General features: G+C 40.6%; 2 protein-coding genes across 3 annotated transcripts; both read right to left on the bottom strand.

Moving 5' to 3' along the window:
* Positions 1-1,011: 1,011 nt before the first annotated feature.
* tcp11l1 (t-complex 11, testis-specific-like 1) lies at positions 1,012-10,353 on the bottom strand. Its single transcript, XM_084936277.1, has 10 exons — positions 10,052-10,353; positions 9,531-9,680; positions 7,266-7,398; positions 7,068-7,188; positions 6,753-6,973; positions 6,343-6,479; positions 4,866-5,035; positions 4,580-4,761; positions 3,124-3,296; positions 1,012-3,021 (listed from the first exon to the last, which is right to left on the bottom strand). Exons 2-10 carry the CDS (start codon positions 9,670-9,672, stop codon positions 2,798-2,800), a joined length of 1,503 nt encoding a protein of 500 aa, XP_084792403.1. The 5' UTR covers positions 9,673-9,680; positions 10,052-10,353; the 3' UTR covers positions 1,012-2,797.
* Positions 10,354-12,719: 2,366 nt separating this feature from the next.
* LOC146384337 (DEP domain-containing protein 7-like) lies at positions 12,720-18,103 on the bottom strand. Of its 2 annotated transcripts, none has more exons than XM_084936274.1 (12): positions 17,970-18,103; positions 17,447-17,632; positions 17,203-17,344; positions 16,942-17,037; positions 16,508-16,680; positions 15,620-15,818; positions 15,362-15,513; positions 15,073-15,234; positions 14,790-14,932; positions 14,595-14,720; positions 13,941-14,016; positions 12,720-13,144 (listed from the first exon to the last, which is right to left on the bottom strand). In XM_084936274.1, exons 1-12 carry the CDS (start codon positions 18,034-18,036, stop codon positions 12,933-12,935), a joined length of 1,734 nt encoding a protein of 577 aa, XP_084792400.1. In that variant the 5' UTR covers positions 18,037-18,103; the 3' UTR covers positions 12,720-12,932. The 2 variants fall into 2 exon arrangements, with proteins under 2 accessions (XP_084792400.1, XP_084792401.1); XM_084936275.1 differs by lacking the exon at positions 17,970-18,103 and adding an exon at positions 17,832-17,929.
* Between the last annotated feature and the right edge of the window lie 274 nt (positions 18,104-18,377).

Below are 18,377 nucleotides of genomic sequence, written 5' to 3'. Positions count from 1 at the left end.
AATTTATGCTGTGACATTCAGATGGTAGGGTCTGGATTTGGCGTAAACAGTATGAAAACAAATGTTTTTGACTAACTTTTAGAATATATGAATTTAATTCAAATATTGCATGAACTCTTTGGGAATGTCAGCCTTTTTCTTTCGTTATTCCTTCCTCTTGAAAGGTTTAAAAGCAACTGTAAAATCTAAAATCATAGTGTATAATTTTAGATATGAAGATTGTTTTTAATACATGGCTGAAAATCCTTTGCAGTCAATGACTGCTTGAAAGTGCACCACCTCGCTGCACCACCTCCCTTGATATGTTCTGCCAGGCCTGCACTTCTGTTAAAACCCTTAAATTAAAGCTGAAAATTTAAAAAAATTATAATTGTCCAATAACGTTCAGAGCTTACTCTATGTAGATTTTGTAGTAATTAAGATTACGGACAAAATGGCAGCCAGACAGTCATAATATAAGTGAAACAAGTTAGCTATTGGATTAGCCAAAACACACCCCAGTGCAGTTCAGGACAAGACAATGCATGTTAGCGTTACAACAGTGCGAACTTAGTCAGCTCTAAAGCATTCAAAGTGCATGCTCCCATCATGCTGTTGCACTTATTTCTTGGTTTCTTTGTAGGCATGTTCAAAAACATTAAAATAGTGGTCATAATTGCCAACAAAACTTAATTCAAACACACGCTGTTTTGAAGAATAAGTACAAGTCTCCCTTTGGTTATGAATTGCTCTTATGCAAGTATTTGATCGCACGCTTTTTATTGCACAAACGCAACGCCTTGTACTGGTTTTTAAATTGGAGATCTGGCGCCACCTACCGCTATATAAGTGTATTGCATGCAAGCAGCCTAGCGATACAGAGAAGAATGCACCAAATCTTATTGGAGTTAATAATGAGAGCTCTATTATAAAATCTTTAAACGTTTTATTTCCCTCACAGTGTTTTTGATGAACGCAATCAAGCTCTTTGATGTGAAGATGGATTCAAAAATAAACACACAGACTGCTGTGTGGGACGTAACGTTTTATTGTCATGTTCAACGAACATTCAAAGTGTAGTCAGTGTGATCAGTCAGAGTGTTATTCATTTGGGGAATGGCTGATGTCATTCTGTCATTCTGCCTGGAGGAGTGAAACAGTGTTACAACCAGCTGTGTGGTAAGTTGTAAAATATGCACGAGAAAAGCCAAACCCCAACGAGAAGTGCTTGTTAAAATGAAATGTTCCACCTTCTTAAAAACAATCAAAAAATCAATACGTAAACATCAGTTAAATTAAAATAGTTCGAGTTGGTCAACAACACAAGTCCCTTAGTAAAAATTACAATACAACATATAATGCAGGTTATTTTCATTTTATCTAATATGCTGGAAACTATCTCACTTACTGCGGGTACAAAAAGTCTACACACCGTTATTTCCAAAAGATAAACGGATCCTTTTCTTTTTCTGTGAGCAGGTATAGAAGAGATTCAGATCATCTTTTTGTTTGTTGGTTTTTTAAGTCCAACCTTTGGATTTGGGGCTGGTTCTGGTTTATCATTAAAGAAAACTAATTTACTTTACAGTGAAGAATTTGTTTAGCAGGGTTATTGTACGTATTTCTGAAGCTACTGCAAAGAGTCCCCTGTCTGTTTAAAAAAAACAAAACACTAGTACTTACAGATGCATACAAAAAGATTAAGGTGTATAGTTTTTGTACCCTCTGTATTCTCTTTCAGTTCCAGTGTAAAAGACAGCATGCAGGCATTTGCTGTCTTGCTCATTCTTTTACTTGTGTGAGCTACACAACTGCTTAGAGTGCCAGTTAAACGGTGCCACGAGCAGTAAGTTTAAAAAACGTAACGTACTGATGCTTTCTAAATACTTTAAGGCTTTTACCCATCACATATCTCACTGAAGGGGTCAGCTTTGTCAACTCATCAAGAAGCTCTCTGCCAGTGTTTTAGAAGAGCTCCACCTCACCTGTCAGGAGCTAACAGGAAGGAGCATTCAGGCAGATTCACTAAAACACTTTTCCCCCCCACAAATTCGTTTTAAAAATGCTCAGTGACTTGTTTATCCTGAGTAAACAGATTCCCTTTCAAATATACTTAAATGACCCTTTATAAGTAGAAATTTTGGCTCTTTTTTGAGAAATGTAATAAAGCAAACACATCTGTGAAATACCATAACATCTCCTGGCAGCTCCTGACAGGCGGGGGCAGCACTGGAGCTTGTTGGATGTTGGCGGGAATTTCCTAAATTAGGAAAAAGGATTGTGTAAGAACAGGAGACCTGGGGGCTCAATTGTAAAGTCAGCAGTTTAATTTGCTGGTAATGACAGCAGCTAACTTCTTTCAGATCCTATATCTTCCTACTTTGGGACACTTTTATGATACATACGCTGACACTTTATCTTCCTGAATTCTTTCTTTAATTAAATATTGCGCAAACTAAGTCACAAGGACTCTACCACGTATGGTAAAGATGCAGAATACCCCAAAATATCAGTTCTGGGTATTAAACTATTCAGAATGATACCCTGCCGTGCTATAATACTGAATACAGGCTCATCCAAGACAGCTGCTAATAGGTCACAAATATGAGGTTTGACATTTTTCCAAGCTAACAACTTTGTGGATTAATGTAACTGAGATGTGAGTCTATTTTCTAATCGACTTGGTTTAAGGTGCATACTTCTCTGGGCACCTCCCGTGACTGTTTTCTTTAAATCTTAACCGTTACTAGTGAGGGGAAACTGCAAAAAAAAAATCACAGACCGCTCTCCACATTTCTCTTCTCCCTCCCTGCAGAGTTTATGTGTCTGTGCTGGGACTCTCCCCTGGTGCCAGTATTTTCTGCAGGGTCTTTTGGTAGAATGGGGAGAAGACCAACTTGTTGTAGTTGACAAGGCGACTGAAGTGAACAGCAAGCTCTTTTAGCTCCTTGCTGACTGGAGCCAGACCTCCTGGCAGAGGAGGAGGGGTCTTATGTTGGCTGGACTCCAGGGAAGCCAGAAGGTAGTTGTGAACCCGAGATTCTGAGAGGAGAGAAGAGAGTTTAACTGTCGCTGACAAACACCTTCACTGAACTGTGCACCGCTGGTGTTGCCTCTAAGGAAGTAAAAAGTAAGTGCTCTTACCCATCAGCATGCGGACTGTGTTGTCTGGTTGGATGGCGGCGGAAATTTGCCCCTTCAGAGCGCTCTTTCGGTCAGCTGAGAATGGAGAGTAGCCATGCTGGCTTAGACACTGAATCAGCTCAACACACAGTTTCTCCCCAATGGTCGCCAAGACCTCCTGTGCACTAAATGACCTTAGGACAGACCAAAAAAAGCTTTAGTTTTATAACAATACAAGTTGTTAAGTTAATAAGCTTCACAACAAAAGCCAAGCTTTATGCATCTTCTATCCATAGTTTTCAGTCATGTAACTAACTCGCTACCCTAGTGTGCAAAACCTTACTCCATTATGATGGCTAACAGTGGACAGTCGGTAGTATTGTGGGACAAAAGTGCTTTTTTCCCCCATCTGTCTTGAGCCAAAACTTCTTGGATTTGTTTTCAATAGAGAAAAGCTATAACCTTTAATGTATAATAAACTTATTTTACTGATACAATTAACTTTACAAAAAAAGCTGTATGTAATCAGTACTTCATAGCCATCTATCAAACACTGTCTCAAAAAATTGTAACTGCTTTGGCCTCTTGCTCTCATGTTCATAAATTAAGCCAATTTAGAATAAATGGCGTGGCTGTAGCTCAGGTGGCAGAGCAGGTCAACCACTAATCAGAAGGTCGGTGGTTCGATCCCAGACTGCCTCCTGGCTGCATGCCAAATATCCTTGGGCAAGATACTAACCCCATGTTTACCTACTGGTGGTGGTCAGAGGGCCCGGTGGCGCCAGTGTCCGGCAGCCTCGCCTCTGTCAGTGCGCCCCAGGGCAGCTGTGGCTACAATGTAGCTTGCCATCATGGGTGTGTGACTGAATGTAGTATAAAGCGCTTTGGGGTCCTTAGGGACTAAGTAAAGCGCTATACAAATGCAGGCCATTCACCATTTAAATAGTTAGTACAAAGCACATCTTTTAAAACTGTTGGAAAACACACAAACTCCACAGAAAGGTTCCAGCTGACCAGAAAAAACAAAACAAAAAACCCTTAACATAGTGACAGCAAAGTTCAAAGTCCAAAAAAGTTGTCCAGAAATTAGCGGTCCATCTTTTAAATACAATTCATGGAAACAACACTACTCTTGTCTAAATGAGGCTAAACTAGTCACATCACCACATCTGTGAAACTGATGGAATTTACAGTGTCTCTTTTTATTTTTGCTGAATTCAGATCAGGCACATTGCAGAATATGTCAGCATGGGACCTTTCCAGAGAAAGTTACCTTGAAATTCAAACTAATCCTAAGTCGTCCAATTTACGCATTAATGCAAGTCAAATTAAATCCACTCTGGCTCAGTCATATTTCTCCACCTTTGTTTATTCACACAGAGAATAATTAGTGCTTGAGGAAGTGAACTGGAAGAAATGAAGGCAAATTTGGCCACTGTAGGTTTAAATATAAAAAAAAAAAAATCTTTGTGCTTACGGTGTATGCATGTCTGCAAGCAAGACGTTAACAGTGTTTTTGAGGGTCTCCATCAGTCCTGGCAGGCCTGAGATGGCCTCCCCAGTTGTAGTGTAGACAATGAGCAGCACAGAGGAGAGAAGAACCAGCTGTTCAGCCTCCTGCTGCATCTCCTGGAATCGAACCTGATCCATCAACACCGTCTGTAGATAAAAGCAGAGGAGAATTTTAGGATGAAGACTACAACACAAGAAGTGAAATCTAAACAAGCACTGAGATACAATGAACCAGGATTGATTGGGTTTACCTCCGGGAAGGGGTCTGAGTCGTGGTCCCACCTGAGCAGGCGAAGATAGGCATGATTATGAACACTGAGGGGGTGGAGTGAAGAATCAGATGCAGCACCACCTGTTGCTGCTGAGTCTTGCAGGCTTTTTACTGTATCCTCAAGCCATTTCTCAGTGAAGTCTAAGGCATCTGAAGGAGAAACGATCATTGTTATTATTCAGTATAATAATAGCAGTACTAGTCAGCGGTATTACATCATTATAGAATATAATACGGGTGTCCATAACCAAGATATTTTCAGTTCTCTGTATTGTTAAATGTAAAAGCTTCAGACTACACTAGACAGAAGGGCTAACATACAAATATTTTGAGTAGATAATGGAATGCAGAGATGCACAGTGGTATAAGATGAATTATTAAGTCTATGTGTAAACACTGCATCAAATCAAAGCTGTTGCGTGTTGCTGGAATTCACCTGATTTTCAAAAAGTAAAACAAAGAAGTGGCATTCACACAGGAGTGACTACACCCCTGTACATCGCATGCTTTTTAAAAGCATTCAATCATTGTGTAACTTATAACTGCAGTATTCGTAGGTTGACAGATTGAGTATTTCCCTTTTGTAAAAAATTAAAAATAAATACGTTAATAAAGCAAACAGTCAAATTTGAAGATGTTTGTTTACAGAAAAATACGATTTTGTATCCTTTCTGATCTTTGGATATTTCACAAACAGCAATGAGCAATTAGAAAACAATGGACACCACAAACTGCATATATAAAACACGCATATAGCTGTCACAATGTTGGCTTGTGAAGTCAGATTGCAAAGCCTCAAGCGTTTGTTCAGGTTTTGGCATCCAGATGTCAAGACCCCCGCTGCCTGATTCTGATGAGGAGCATAATTAATAAAATAAAGATTATGTTGTATTTGATAGGACTGGAACCTGGATGTTGAGCTGATACAGTCCTGAGTCACAGAGCAAGAAAACAGAGCCATATTCCAACAGAAATCCACATAACCAGTCTTTTTGAGTCACCCATTGCTGGCCAATAAAAAGAATACAACCTCAGTGGAAAGTCTGACTTTGCTTCACTTTTCACATCTGGAAGCTACATCCATGTTTTATACAGTCTGTAGTACATCTTATTAGAGCTGCAGCTCCTACAGTCATGTTCTGAATGACAAATGGGCAACTGTTTCAGTCTTGCTACAGAGGTAATCAGTGGGTATCACAGTACTCAAGATGGTGCAAAGGACATTGCACAATGTTAACCTCTATGGAGGTGTCCAAGAAAAAAAAAGTAATTTATAGTTAACAACAATAATACAAATCTACCAGCTAATGAGAGATAAGTTTTGGGGTTCTGTATTTCATATTGCAGGTGATTAGTCTGAATTAGACACTGTGGGTTTTGTGCTATTTAAATAATCGTATGTAATGTTTAAAGCTAATAATGCTCATAACAGTCAATATGAAAGTTATATCCCTTACTTGGTTGTTTCTCCAAAAACTCCTGGAACTTGTTCCTCTCATATTCAACAGACTGTTGCATCAGATGTGGTCTGATGCTGCTCAGGGCAAAGTTAGCCATGTCCACCTTCATCAGGTCCAGCACTGAAAATATGGCCCTAAAACATGACAGATGGAAAAAATGGGCAAACTCTAAGCACTGATGATGAAATATACACATTTCATGACAAGCCAAACTTTTAATTCAGTCTTGGTAAGTATGGATCTGTACTAAGAAGTTGTTAATAGTGCTTTAAGCTATAATCAAAGAACAGTCGCTCTTATACAAGCTGAGAGCTGCATGGTCTGATGGGAATGAAATTACACAATCTAAAAATAAACCACAGCCTGGAACATGCAGAGCTAATGATGACCTGTCTTCCATGGCTTACTTGAGCAGAGGCACAACTTCGGTGATCTGCTTCAGCTTCTGGATGTCCTCGTCTCTGCTGGGGGCGCAAAGTGAGCCCATCATCCACACAATGAACTGGGACAGACGACCGATGTCAAGAGCTCCATTTTCAGCTTGCTGCTGGATCAGGGGCAAGTCCAAAACCTCCTCAATCTGAGAGCGCAGACGGCCGTGGCCTGGTAGCAAGAAAGACAGCAGTGTCTAAAAGAGGGGAGACGAGAGGTTAAAAGAGGTTGGTTAAATCTAGAGAAGGATGATTGAAGAATACGAATGAATGCAGGCTTCAGCATCTCACCTCTTTGATCTCAGCCAGAAGTTTGATGGCGTGTTCATATGACGGTGGATCCTCCTTCAGCTGGGCTTCCAAACAATCCCAGAATGCTTTGTGCATGATCTCCTTCACTCTGCGCTCCAAACTGTTCCAGAACAACACGCATGCTTTTATATCTGCAGCAAGAAAGAACTCACACTGAGGAAAAGATCCAGTCCTCACCTTCCTTCAGGAAGCTCCGCAGGTTTGATTTGAAAAGCCTGGTTCACCATTATTTCATGAGCCAAAGCCATGTTGGTGACTCCTTTAGCTGTCTCCATCAGTTCCTCCACAGAGACAAACCTGGGTGGGCTGGCTAGAAAGAGAAAATGTATATATTTGTACACAATTACACGTCATTCTTTCAAAAGATAAAGTTTCCTTCATCTGGAGAACAAACTGGATATAAACTCATTTACTGAGCACATTATCTCTCACTTCCAAATGGATTTAGTGTGAATGTTTTACAAGCAGGCAACACTAAGTGCAATAAGCGTTGATCTCCTCAATTCATCAGTCAGAGTCTAAACAAAGCTCTCTGTTCAGCAGCACACCTGCTTTTAAGCAAAGCCTCTGTTGTTGTGGCTCAAGGCCATGAGCAAAAACAAAAAGTCACTCCACTCTCGTGAAGTCATCATCTGCACAAATCTAAATCTGGGAATAAACACATGAGAACATTTTCTACATCAGAACTGACAAAGTTAATCTTTTTCCGTCTTGTACAAGTCCAAGCTGTTTTTAAGTGGACAACACTGTGTCACATATTTAGTAGTACTCTTGTGGATATATTGCTTTGGAGGAGTGTTTTGTTTTGAGGTTTTTTTACATTTTCGAGGGCTAGCATCCTCCACAGCTGGAGCTAGAATTGATGTTTGGACTTTCCAGACCTTTGCAAGGTTTTTAATGTACACCGTGTCACAGTTTACTGTGTTCAGCACACAAACCAAATGATATTACCTGCCAAGCATCTTAGAAAACATGGCATTTTAATACAGAACGCACAACAACGAGGCAAAGTAGCCTGTCAAATTTGGTGTGTCCAGGTTTAGTAAACCTACCAATCAATTCATAACCAATTAGTTGTCATTACTGAGAAGGTACAGCTGAATCTTCAGAGGTGGATGATGTATGTACTGCATGGACAGTGTAACCGATAACTGCTAATTGCAAATGGTTGTATACATCTATCATTCTACTTCTTTTTGCAACCTACATTTGGCTAGCTCTAGATAAAAATCAGTCAATCAGTAATAAACCCATCACACAGCCTCACTGACATGAAGCGTCTCTGTACACAGTTCTCACAATTCTACATATTGACTCACTGGCAGTGACTGCAAGAGTCAAGTTGGTCAAAACAAGCAAGCACCACAGACAAGAAGATTTTATCTGCCAACGCTTGAAGGCATGTGCCTGTGAACTGAAGCATTCATGGTCTGACTCCTGTGGTCAAAAACAGGGCGAAGATCACATGTTTGAACAGAAGAACTGAGCTGTTCTCACAGCATGCAAGAGGAAGGGGTCAGAGCCCGACTCCAGCCAGACTGCTAAACCATCTGTGCTGCCTCTTTCAGGACATATTCTCACATGTATGTAGAAGGTCTCACAGCCAACATGTTTATGGATGACCTACCCTCAGAAACACAGGCCTGCAGGGGAAGCAAAGGCCTGAAATGACAGTGAGCAGCAGGAACCAGTAAATCTTTTTTGAAAACGTACTTTTAAGTAGAGGTGGGCGGATCGATCCAAATATCAATAGTATCGACACCAACGCTGGTATCAGTATCAGAGCAATACTAGAGTGACAGGGTCGATAAATGTATGTATATATAATTTTTTAATGAAAGAATACACCTCAAACATGCACTATGAACAATGTCTGAACCTCTGTGTGTTGATTGTCACATCTATTTATAGCCTATAGCACATTCAACCAACAGAAGCTGACCCAAAGTGCTTTACGGGTGGGCACATTTATATTCCAGGTTTCAAAGTACATGAAAAGCTGAATAGTGTTTTTTGTTGTAATTACTAATTATTGCAGTACGTAATCACAATCACAGTAAATAAATCTCATGAATCATGACACACTGCTCGTCCCTAAATAAGGTGCCTTTACAGGTTTAAAAGTATCGGCATTGGTATCAGCATTTACTTGGTATCAGATGGATACCAAAATATGCAGTATGACACAGCACTACTTTCAAGGCTGTGCTATTATTCAGTTTTCATTTCAGTCACATGACAGGCTGTGACACATTTAATACAGATCACATTCATGTGTTTAGCCAGTTTATTCAGTTGAATTAAAACAAAGTTTCACAGAAACTAACCAGGAAGTTTAACAAATCTGATGCTTTTACAAAGTCTCTGTTAAACGATCATGATCTCATTAGTTAATGAGCAAGCCTGCAGACAGTACTGAACAGTTAAAATAAGCCTGATCACCTTGTGGAGTGTTGCCTCTGTGAGGACTCGGAGTGTTCGCCCGGACCCTCTTCCTAACCGTCTCCCCAGAAGCCCCCTGCCTCTGCTCCTCCTTTGACTCCTTGTCTCCTCCATCCTCCATGTGGTCTGCCTCCTTTGGCATTCTGGAGTCTGCAGGAAAACAGGTGACATGGAGATTTGAATGTGCAGGGATTTGAAATCTGAGAGGCTGCTTTTAAGAGCCCAATCACTATGATACAGCCAGGTCTTTGTAGAAGGGTGTATAGCAGGGCTACACCAGGAAGCAGTGGCTGTCACGTGAAAGGACCTCACTTAAGAGCACAAAGAGAAAGAGATGTGCAGATTTGTTTCTGTGGTGCTCAAATGATGACATCATCTGGACTGGTAGAGGATGAGAGAGGGGAGGGGGGGGGGGGGAATCCGTGTGGCAGTGCGATGCTAAGACTGAGGAGGTGAAGTAAACAGAACAAAGCCTCATGGGTACTGTGGCTGTCCTCGCAGGCTTCGGTAACGGTACTAACCTTGTCCTCGGCAGCCCCGGGGGGAAGAGACGCGTCTGATGTGGAGCTCAACTTATCTAACGTTAGCTTTATAGTCAGCGTGAACGCCGCTTTCTGTTCAACAATAACAACACAACAACAAAGCTTTATGACACCGCTACTCCTTCATAACCCAGACACACGTTTATTCACAACTTCACCGCTGCCAGGCACCGCGCTCAGGAGAAGAAAGGCTTTGGTTTATCCTCGGAAACTCCAGCTTTTTTATTTACGTCGCAGCCCTCCTCAAGAGACGCTTCCTGGATTGGGTGGGGCTAGCGTGACGTAACAGCCGAGCCCCCCTCCCAAACGCACACACACACGGACACAGCGGCAGAAACGTTACATTTATTAGGGCCCGAGCACTGAGAGTGATGGGTGACATCTGCAACCTCAAATTTCTCCAGGAAAGCCTTAAGGAGTTGGTCTTTGGTTACAGTGAAAAGTGTGAGTTTTCGTTAAGGGTGTGACCCCAGCAGCATTGATGAAGAAAAAAATTAGTATAAGTCAAAGAAATCCAGTCTGATCAGTACCAGACTTTTCAGGCGTGATGACAGACCTGCCCTGAACAGATTGATATGCCCATTGTCAGGAATACGCAGAGCGCCACCTAGTGGGAACAGGAAATGTCATGTCTTTCACTTTGATATACTGTTTTTCACAGCTTCATCAGGTCCACCTCAAAAGCGGTGAATATTAACTTCAGTCCCTCATGATGCTTCAGTGAGAAAATTATGAGTTTAAACTGAACGGCGCACCCTGGTGGCAAGGCGGTTCACCATGAAAGATGAAGTGGCTGTTGAGGAGCTTGGAAAGATAAAAAAAAAAACTCTTGAAATTTGGCCCACTCCTCTAATGTCATGAAGGCTTTCTTGTTATGTGATCATTTTCATGGAATATTGCAAAATGGCTCAACAGCTTCCCCTACAACATTTAAAAACATCAGCCTCATATCCCAAATCCAACAGGAAGTCAGCCATTTCAAAATTAAAGTGTCATTTTGGCGACACCTTCCCTTCTTTTCAGACCTCGTACAGGGATTTCATCAGATTGACTCGATCTCCAGTGCAGGGAATCTAAAGACCTTTGTGATGTTAAATTGCGAAGCTTTTTACGTTCAGGGAAACAGGGTTGTCATGGCGGCAAGTGGAATTTCAATCAGGTGTTTCAAGTGTAGGTGTTGGGCGTGTCTCGATGCCCTGGGGTGCGAGGACCCTCATATCGCTGCTTGCAGCTTTAATTTGATTGTAATTGTCTAGCTGCTCAGATGTGAAGAAGAAGAAGAGTTTCCTTCTTAGACATTTCCAAATAGATTTGATTTCAAAAGAACAAAAGTAAATTTTATTGGATTTCTTCTTCGATAGACAATAACTGGCCTTCCTATACATTCCTATATATGGATGGTAGAAATACACAAGAATGTTACAAAATATCAGCGAAAGGAAGTGATAAAGTACAAATATTTTGTTACTGTACTTAAGAGGAATTTACAGGTATCTGTACTTTACTTTAGTATTTTTTGTCAACCACCTTTTTACTTTTACTCCATACATTTTTAAACAAATATCTGAACTTTTTACTTAAAATTTCAGAACAGGCTCGCTACTTTAGGTTCAAAGGTCAAACTGGTTTGAGCCTAAAGGGGGGGGGGGGTGTTGTCTCACACAAAGGGATGAAAGAGCAAAAACATAAATTGTGCATAATTTATATGCTATATAAGACCTATCTTTTACTTTCTTACTTCGAGTACATTTCAGAGCTTGTACTTTTTCACTTGAGTAAAGAAGTTGAATCAGTATTTTAACTTTCACTGGAGTATTTTTTAACACAAGTATCAGTATTTCTATCCAAGTAAAGAATGTATGTACTTTTGCCACATCTGCAAAAGATACACTTCTCACCTCATTGTTTGAAACACCTGTTCAGCTGATATATTTAACTAGCCAGCACCATGGCAGCAACTTAATGCTTTTAAGTATGCAGACACAGGGAGGAGATGCTGCTAAAGTTCAAACTGAGCATCAGAGGAAGAATGGTGATTTAAGTGACTTTGAATGTGACATGGTTGTAAGAGCCAAAAGGACTGGTCTGGGTATTTGATAAACTGTTGATCTATTTAAATGTTTCCCACATTACCATCCATTATATCTAATATTATATCCAATTTGCTGTACAATGAGGTTGAATGCCTTTTGGAAAACAAAAACATACATGCTGATTGATATCAGACGTGTTATGTTCTGTGTAACAGACTTACAGAAAGTGAACATTGTTTTTGAGCAGGTTATTTTAATGCAAACTCACTCCATTATTATGAAAGTTTGAAACCACTCCCTCAGGTTTTCAGTCAGAAAACTGATCTACAGAGAACTGAGGAGTGTGAATGAGTGGTTTCGTTTTTTTAAACTCTATAACTGTTAAAGATTAAACAGTGTTTTTTTTTTTTAACCTACAGCTAGACTAACAACTAAACGAAATATATATATAAAAAAAAAACCTCTTGAATTATTTAAACAGCTTAGAGTCTAACAAATATAATGCTTAGAGTAGAAGTTCCCAACGTGGCCACCTCAGGCTCTCTTCCAGAAACCAGTTCATTGGCAGAATATACTTGCAAAGAGCTGAATGTTTCACATTTTACAGAGATTCATTTGAGATTCTGTAAACAATTGACATTTTATTCAATAGTAAATACACGTACATGCTTTAGTATTCTTCAATATTTATACATTTGATATACAGACACAAACTTACTGTCAGTCAAAAATGCATCTGTGGAGATGGTTCACTTTTGTATAACAAGCGAGTAAAAGGCAAAAAACACCCTAACTAAAGAAAACAGCAGAGACAAATCTGCACAGATCTACAGCACACTGAAGGCAGAGTCACCAAAGTACTGGTTAAATATTTCTGGGTGGGAAAGGTGAAACTGTCTAAGAAGACGCTTTTTCTCCTTGGCTGAGATCTTGGTATCCAGGTGGATGTTGTTTAAGAGGACCCACAGCGCTTGGTTGGTGGCGTTTTTTGTAGAGCTTTGTAAAGTGTTCCTGTCGACCTGCTGACAGAATGTAGAACCTGAAGAAGAGAGAAAAAAAAAAAAAAAACTGTTAAAGGAAATGAACATTGCATAATTGCCAATTTAATATAACTACAGACCTCCAGTCTCAGCTGGGAATAAAGGGATCTGGAGATTCTGCCACCACTAGGGGGCAGTGAAACATCAATAACCTACACATGATGTAGACCAATTTATGAATCACAACGGACGAGGAGAACAACAATAAAGAGGAAAATTAAATTAAAATTGATTTGAAGAGAAATGTCTGGATATTATTTAGTTTTTTCTGCTGATTATGGTCTCCACCAGGGAGCATCTGCTCTTTAGCTGCATGACCTCTTAGCTGTTCTGGCCAGTTAGTCTATGGCAGATCCAACAGTGCTCATTTTTCTTAGCAGAGAGCCTCACTCTGTGGAGATGAGGGAAATCTGCTGTTGCAGATATTCAGGATGCCACGCCAAGAAAATTACTGCATGTTGAAGAAACTGTGTCACTCCATCAGTAATTAAAGATTTTTGGAAAGACTGTCATATAAATATTTCATGTTTTATAGACATGTGTAGTAATACACAGTCATAGTGAGAGAATGAGAGAATTTAGAGCATTGAATGAAAGCTTATGTGCGACCTGTTCGAGTTAAAGAAAGACTTCATATTAATGTTAAAAGATAAAAGTATTTTACTTAATTACAGATACCATTCCTTGTGTTTTGCAGTGAGATGGAATTGTGCGATCTGTTCTCTAGAGTTTCTCCGTCTTAAAAGGAAACTGATGTTTTGCGTCATTTACCAAAAGTAATCAAAAGCCATTTACCCGTCACATCTGGCTGTTTCTCCTGTACGAGGCAAGCCAGCTTGTCACTCACTACTTTGTGCAGAGCCCCAGGTATCTGGAGCAGAGAGAAAACAAACAAACAAACAAACAAACAAACACAAAAAAACCAAAACACCACGGTTGGAAGAACAAGAACTGTGTAGCTTTACGTTTGTATTTAACCCATTCATATTTTCCCACATTGTCTTCCTTTGTAATATCTACTGCTCCACAGCACCCCCAAGCGAACCTTCGAGACACATTTCCATTTCCATCGGTGTCTGCTGTGTGGCCACTTGTGTACAGCTTTTTTATAATTGATTTCATAATTGCTTCTACTACAAGTCAAAAGGGCCCCATGCAAACACATTTTAAGTTGTTGGACAAGCCGCAGATTTATTTAGCAACGGTTACCAAAGAGAACATTCTAGATAAAGTAACTGATTACATTAAGGATGGCCAACTACAGTAGGTCATCCTTAGCGGTGGTTTGAGTGACTGGATCACAATGGTTTAGTTCATATGTACAAACATTTCTTGCACAAATCTTTGATCAATTTTTCTCCCCGCTTTCTTGCTGCACTGCGGCAAGAAATCAGGCAAAAAAAATTCATCATCACTTTCTCACAACACAGACCAAAAGCATTCTATTACCTTGAAGATTTCTTTAACATTGCTTAGCATAAAGACCAACATAAGATCTTCTTTCTCTTTGGAGAGAGCCTTGCTGTGTAGGATCGCCCTGGAGAAAGACCTCTTCACTGCCAGCCTGTTCTCAATCTACAGATGACAGAGCACATCTTTGATGTCAGACCCCCCCCAAAAAATAAAAACACCACTTGCTCTCACCTCCTTGTCCACTTTAATCCCATGTGGGTCAGCTGCCAGAGACACGAAGATAAGCAGCCTACGGAGCTCATCCCTGCAGCTGTGCGGCAGCAGCTTCAGACACAGTTGCAGAGCCTCGAGAGCCTTATCTAATTTAGCATGTACTGAAAAGGTGAGAGAATGAAAGAGACAGTTGTGCTGAAAGTGGCGAGGTTATTAAAAATTCAGCATCTTTGGAGGAGAAGCAAGCGTGGTTGGAGACGCGGTAAAAATCTCACCGTCACGTCGGAACCAGTGTTCTTACCGAGCAGCTCTGTGATGGCTGTGTAGATGTCAGTCATGTGCTGCGGCAGAAGTGGAAGCCTGTTTGTGATGCTGTAGTGTTTGACCAGAGTCCCATATAGAAGCAGCTTACACTGGGCCAAGCCACTTGGGGAGAGATGTGTGTGCTCTGCACTGTTGTCACCTGAGTATTTTGAAGCTATTGTTAAACATGCCATCATTTGCAACATAAGCTATACATGTCTCTCACCATAGCTCACCACTGGCGTTTACATGCTTTACCTGATTCTGATACTCATCATACCACTTGCCTCTTTCTTGGACGCTGAGACCAGCTGGTTCTGGGTCACAGCTCTCATTATCTTGAGGGAAACAATGAGGCAGCTCCCTGCTGAGCTCCACTACCGGCTGGTCAGGCAGGAAGTCCAAACAGTCCAAAGCTGCACAGAGCCACTCATCTTCCCTGAAAAATGAGGAGGAAACAGTGCAAGAGAGATCAACACAACATCAAATTTATTAAAAAAAATAAATAAATAATAATAAAGATTTTTAAAAAATCCAAAACTTACTGAGAGTCTCGGAAGGCCTTGAGGATCTGTCGGTCCAGGTGGTTGCTGCTGTAGATCAGATCTGGGTTACTGTGTGCCAGGTTGGCTGGAGATGGAGAGGATGGGCTCTGCCTGCACTGAAGCACGCCTTCCAGCACAGGGAGCTCCACCAGGTTTAACAGCCTGAGCAGGGTCTGCTCCTGCCACACCTCATCCACCACTGCAGGAAAGAGCCAGAGGAACCAAGCTCTAATTGAGTTGCAGCCTGTGCAGGTGTATTGCTGCCTTTTGTCCCCCTGAATGCAGCCTATGATAGGATCCATGCTGTTAAACTACATGTGTAATGTTATTTGGCATCAAACATTGCCTGATAGATGCATATATTGCCCAAAACCTGAATAGATCATTCAGCATTAATGTAAAATTAACAGATGTGCAAGTTACTCAAACCATGTGAATGACTGTACTCCGATTATCCTCAGATGCTGGATTGTGGCTGATCCAGTACCATCTGCTACATGTCTTTTTGAATGCAGTTTGCCTGATGATCACAGCTATGTAGTACAGATTTCCTGTTTGTCCTTTGTATACCACAGCATTATGTATTGCAGAAACATTTGCTTTAGTTTAAGTAAGTAAGTAAGTAAAATTTATTTATATAGCACATTTCACAGATAAAAATCACAAAGTGCTTTACAATAAGATCAGACATACAAGTTAAAATTAATTAAAAGCCCGTTTGTATAAAAAGGTCTTCAGCTGCTTTTTAAAGGAGTCAGTAGAGTCTAGACAGTGTAAAGACAACGGCAGAGAGTTCCACAGCCTAGGTGCCAGTGCCTGAAAAGCCTGAAAAGTTTAGTTGTTCAGGATTGCTTTAGTGATGCATACAAAAGAAAGATTTGTGCTCACATGATTGTGGTAAACCCGTGTCTGTCTGTACTCTGCACGGACTCAGACTGTTCATCGGCAGCTCCAATGATTGGCTGCTAGTGGCGAGAGCATCTAGCTGGCTGGAAGTATGAGTGAAGAGGACTGGGGTGGACATCTCAAGCGACGCAGGGGGACAGGTCTGCTCTTCCTGCCTGAAATGCAAGAGACACAGATTTCAGGCACAGTAAATTCAGACCTCGATGGATCTACGCTACAAAAGAATTCAGCCAGTCCAAAGGTAAAAGCAAGGTGTACCTAATAATATGGACAGTGAGAGTATACAGTAATATTTATTATTCAATTCATAAAATATTCATACATGAGATAAATTTTGACTTGATGCTACCTTTGGTTAGATGTTTTATATGCAGTGTGCCTGTAATACAGATAAATAAATATTTTAGAGGTGATACCTGTCTGAAGGAGCGCAGGTGAAGAACTTTTGGATCCCATTCACAAGCACACCTTTTTCCAACTCATCTACTGAAGGAGTAGATGTGCCTACAAACCTGCATGTTTATATGAAATGTTTAGGGAATGCTAGCACAGGTAGAAAATAAATATATATATATATATATATATATATATATATATATATATATATATATATATATATATATATATATATATATATATATATTTTTTTTTTAAACAGTTCGTTTCATGTATTCAACCTGTAAAGAGCGCTCTTGCTGTCATGAAACGCATCCTGTTTCCTGTCTTTTCCCAGCACTTTGGTTCCCACCGCCTCAAACACGCCGCACTCCAACAGCGTCTGGCACACACACACCACTTTGTCCCGAGACACGATGGCACCTTAAATTTAATCAAACAGAAGGGCCAAATATCATAAATAAAATGATCTCTAGAAGGTGAAGCTATGGGAATAAAACAGCATCTACAAACAAACACACAGACCCTCAAAGCCCTTCGCTTTAACAATGTATTCTGCCAGTACATCCACACCCTCTGAGCCAAGGAAACAGTCACTGTGGGATTTCAAGAGGACTCGTCTGCGCTTCACAGTCACAGTAGACTTCAGGTGGGAGATAAGGCTGCTCCACATGGTGCAAGACTGGACTGGCTTGGAGGCCACACAAGGAGCTTAAAAAAAAGGCATATTCAGAACAAACTCTTAACATATTTTCCAGGCAATTTGTGCAGGACACGATTAGATATATGCAAAAGGACAGAAGAGACCTCTTAAACACCTTTATAGGAATATATATCTCTAAGAGAATGAAGGAAAGGAGAGAAATCAAGGGTTGAGGAGGAAGGTTAGACTAAGCACAATAACGGAAACCTTAAAAATGACCACTGCCAAATCCTTTGCCACAGCTGTTTGTAAGTGTAGCTTTGCAACGCTTGCTTAACATGAGAGAAAAACAATCAGATCTCAGTTCAGGCCTCCGCCAGGTGCAAACACCTGACTGAAACTCACCTTGATTACGCACACACAATTTCTCCGCAAGGTTCAGCGCCGCGGCTCTTTCTTTTATTGAAGCCATGCTTCTGACTGATTACAAAAGCTGAGAATGGGCGGGTATAAAAGCAGGAGGAAGCATTCAATGAAAGCGCCTCCAATCAAACACGCGCCCTCTCTGGCGTTTGTGTGCAGCTCTGTAATAAAACCGCTAGAGGGCGCTAGTCGCTCAGTCACACAGAGACCTCTGGCTAGGAAGGTCTTCAACTATGTGAACTTTGTGTTTTACTGACTTGCTTTCATAGATTCAACTAATGAATGATGGGAACAGATCTTCTGATCCTCTGCGGAGTCATTAGCCATAGCTTTATCAACACTTTATTAAAAAAATAATTTATATAAAAGCACTAAATGATGGAGTGATCA

This window comes from Perissodus microlepis, chromosome 7 (assembly GCF_051167445.1).
Source record: "Perissodus microlepis isolate ML-2025 ecotype Zambia chromosome 7, ASM5116744v1, whole genome shotgun sequence".
Taxonomy (NCBI): domain Eukaryota; kingdom Metazoa; phylum Chordata; class Actinopteri; order Cichliformes; family Cichlidae; genus Perissodus; species Perissodus microlepis.
Note: the sequence above shows the minus strand (reverse complement) of the source record. Positions and strands in the feature narration are given on the sequence as shown.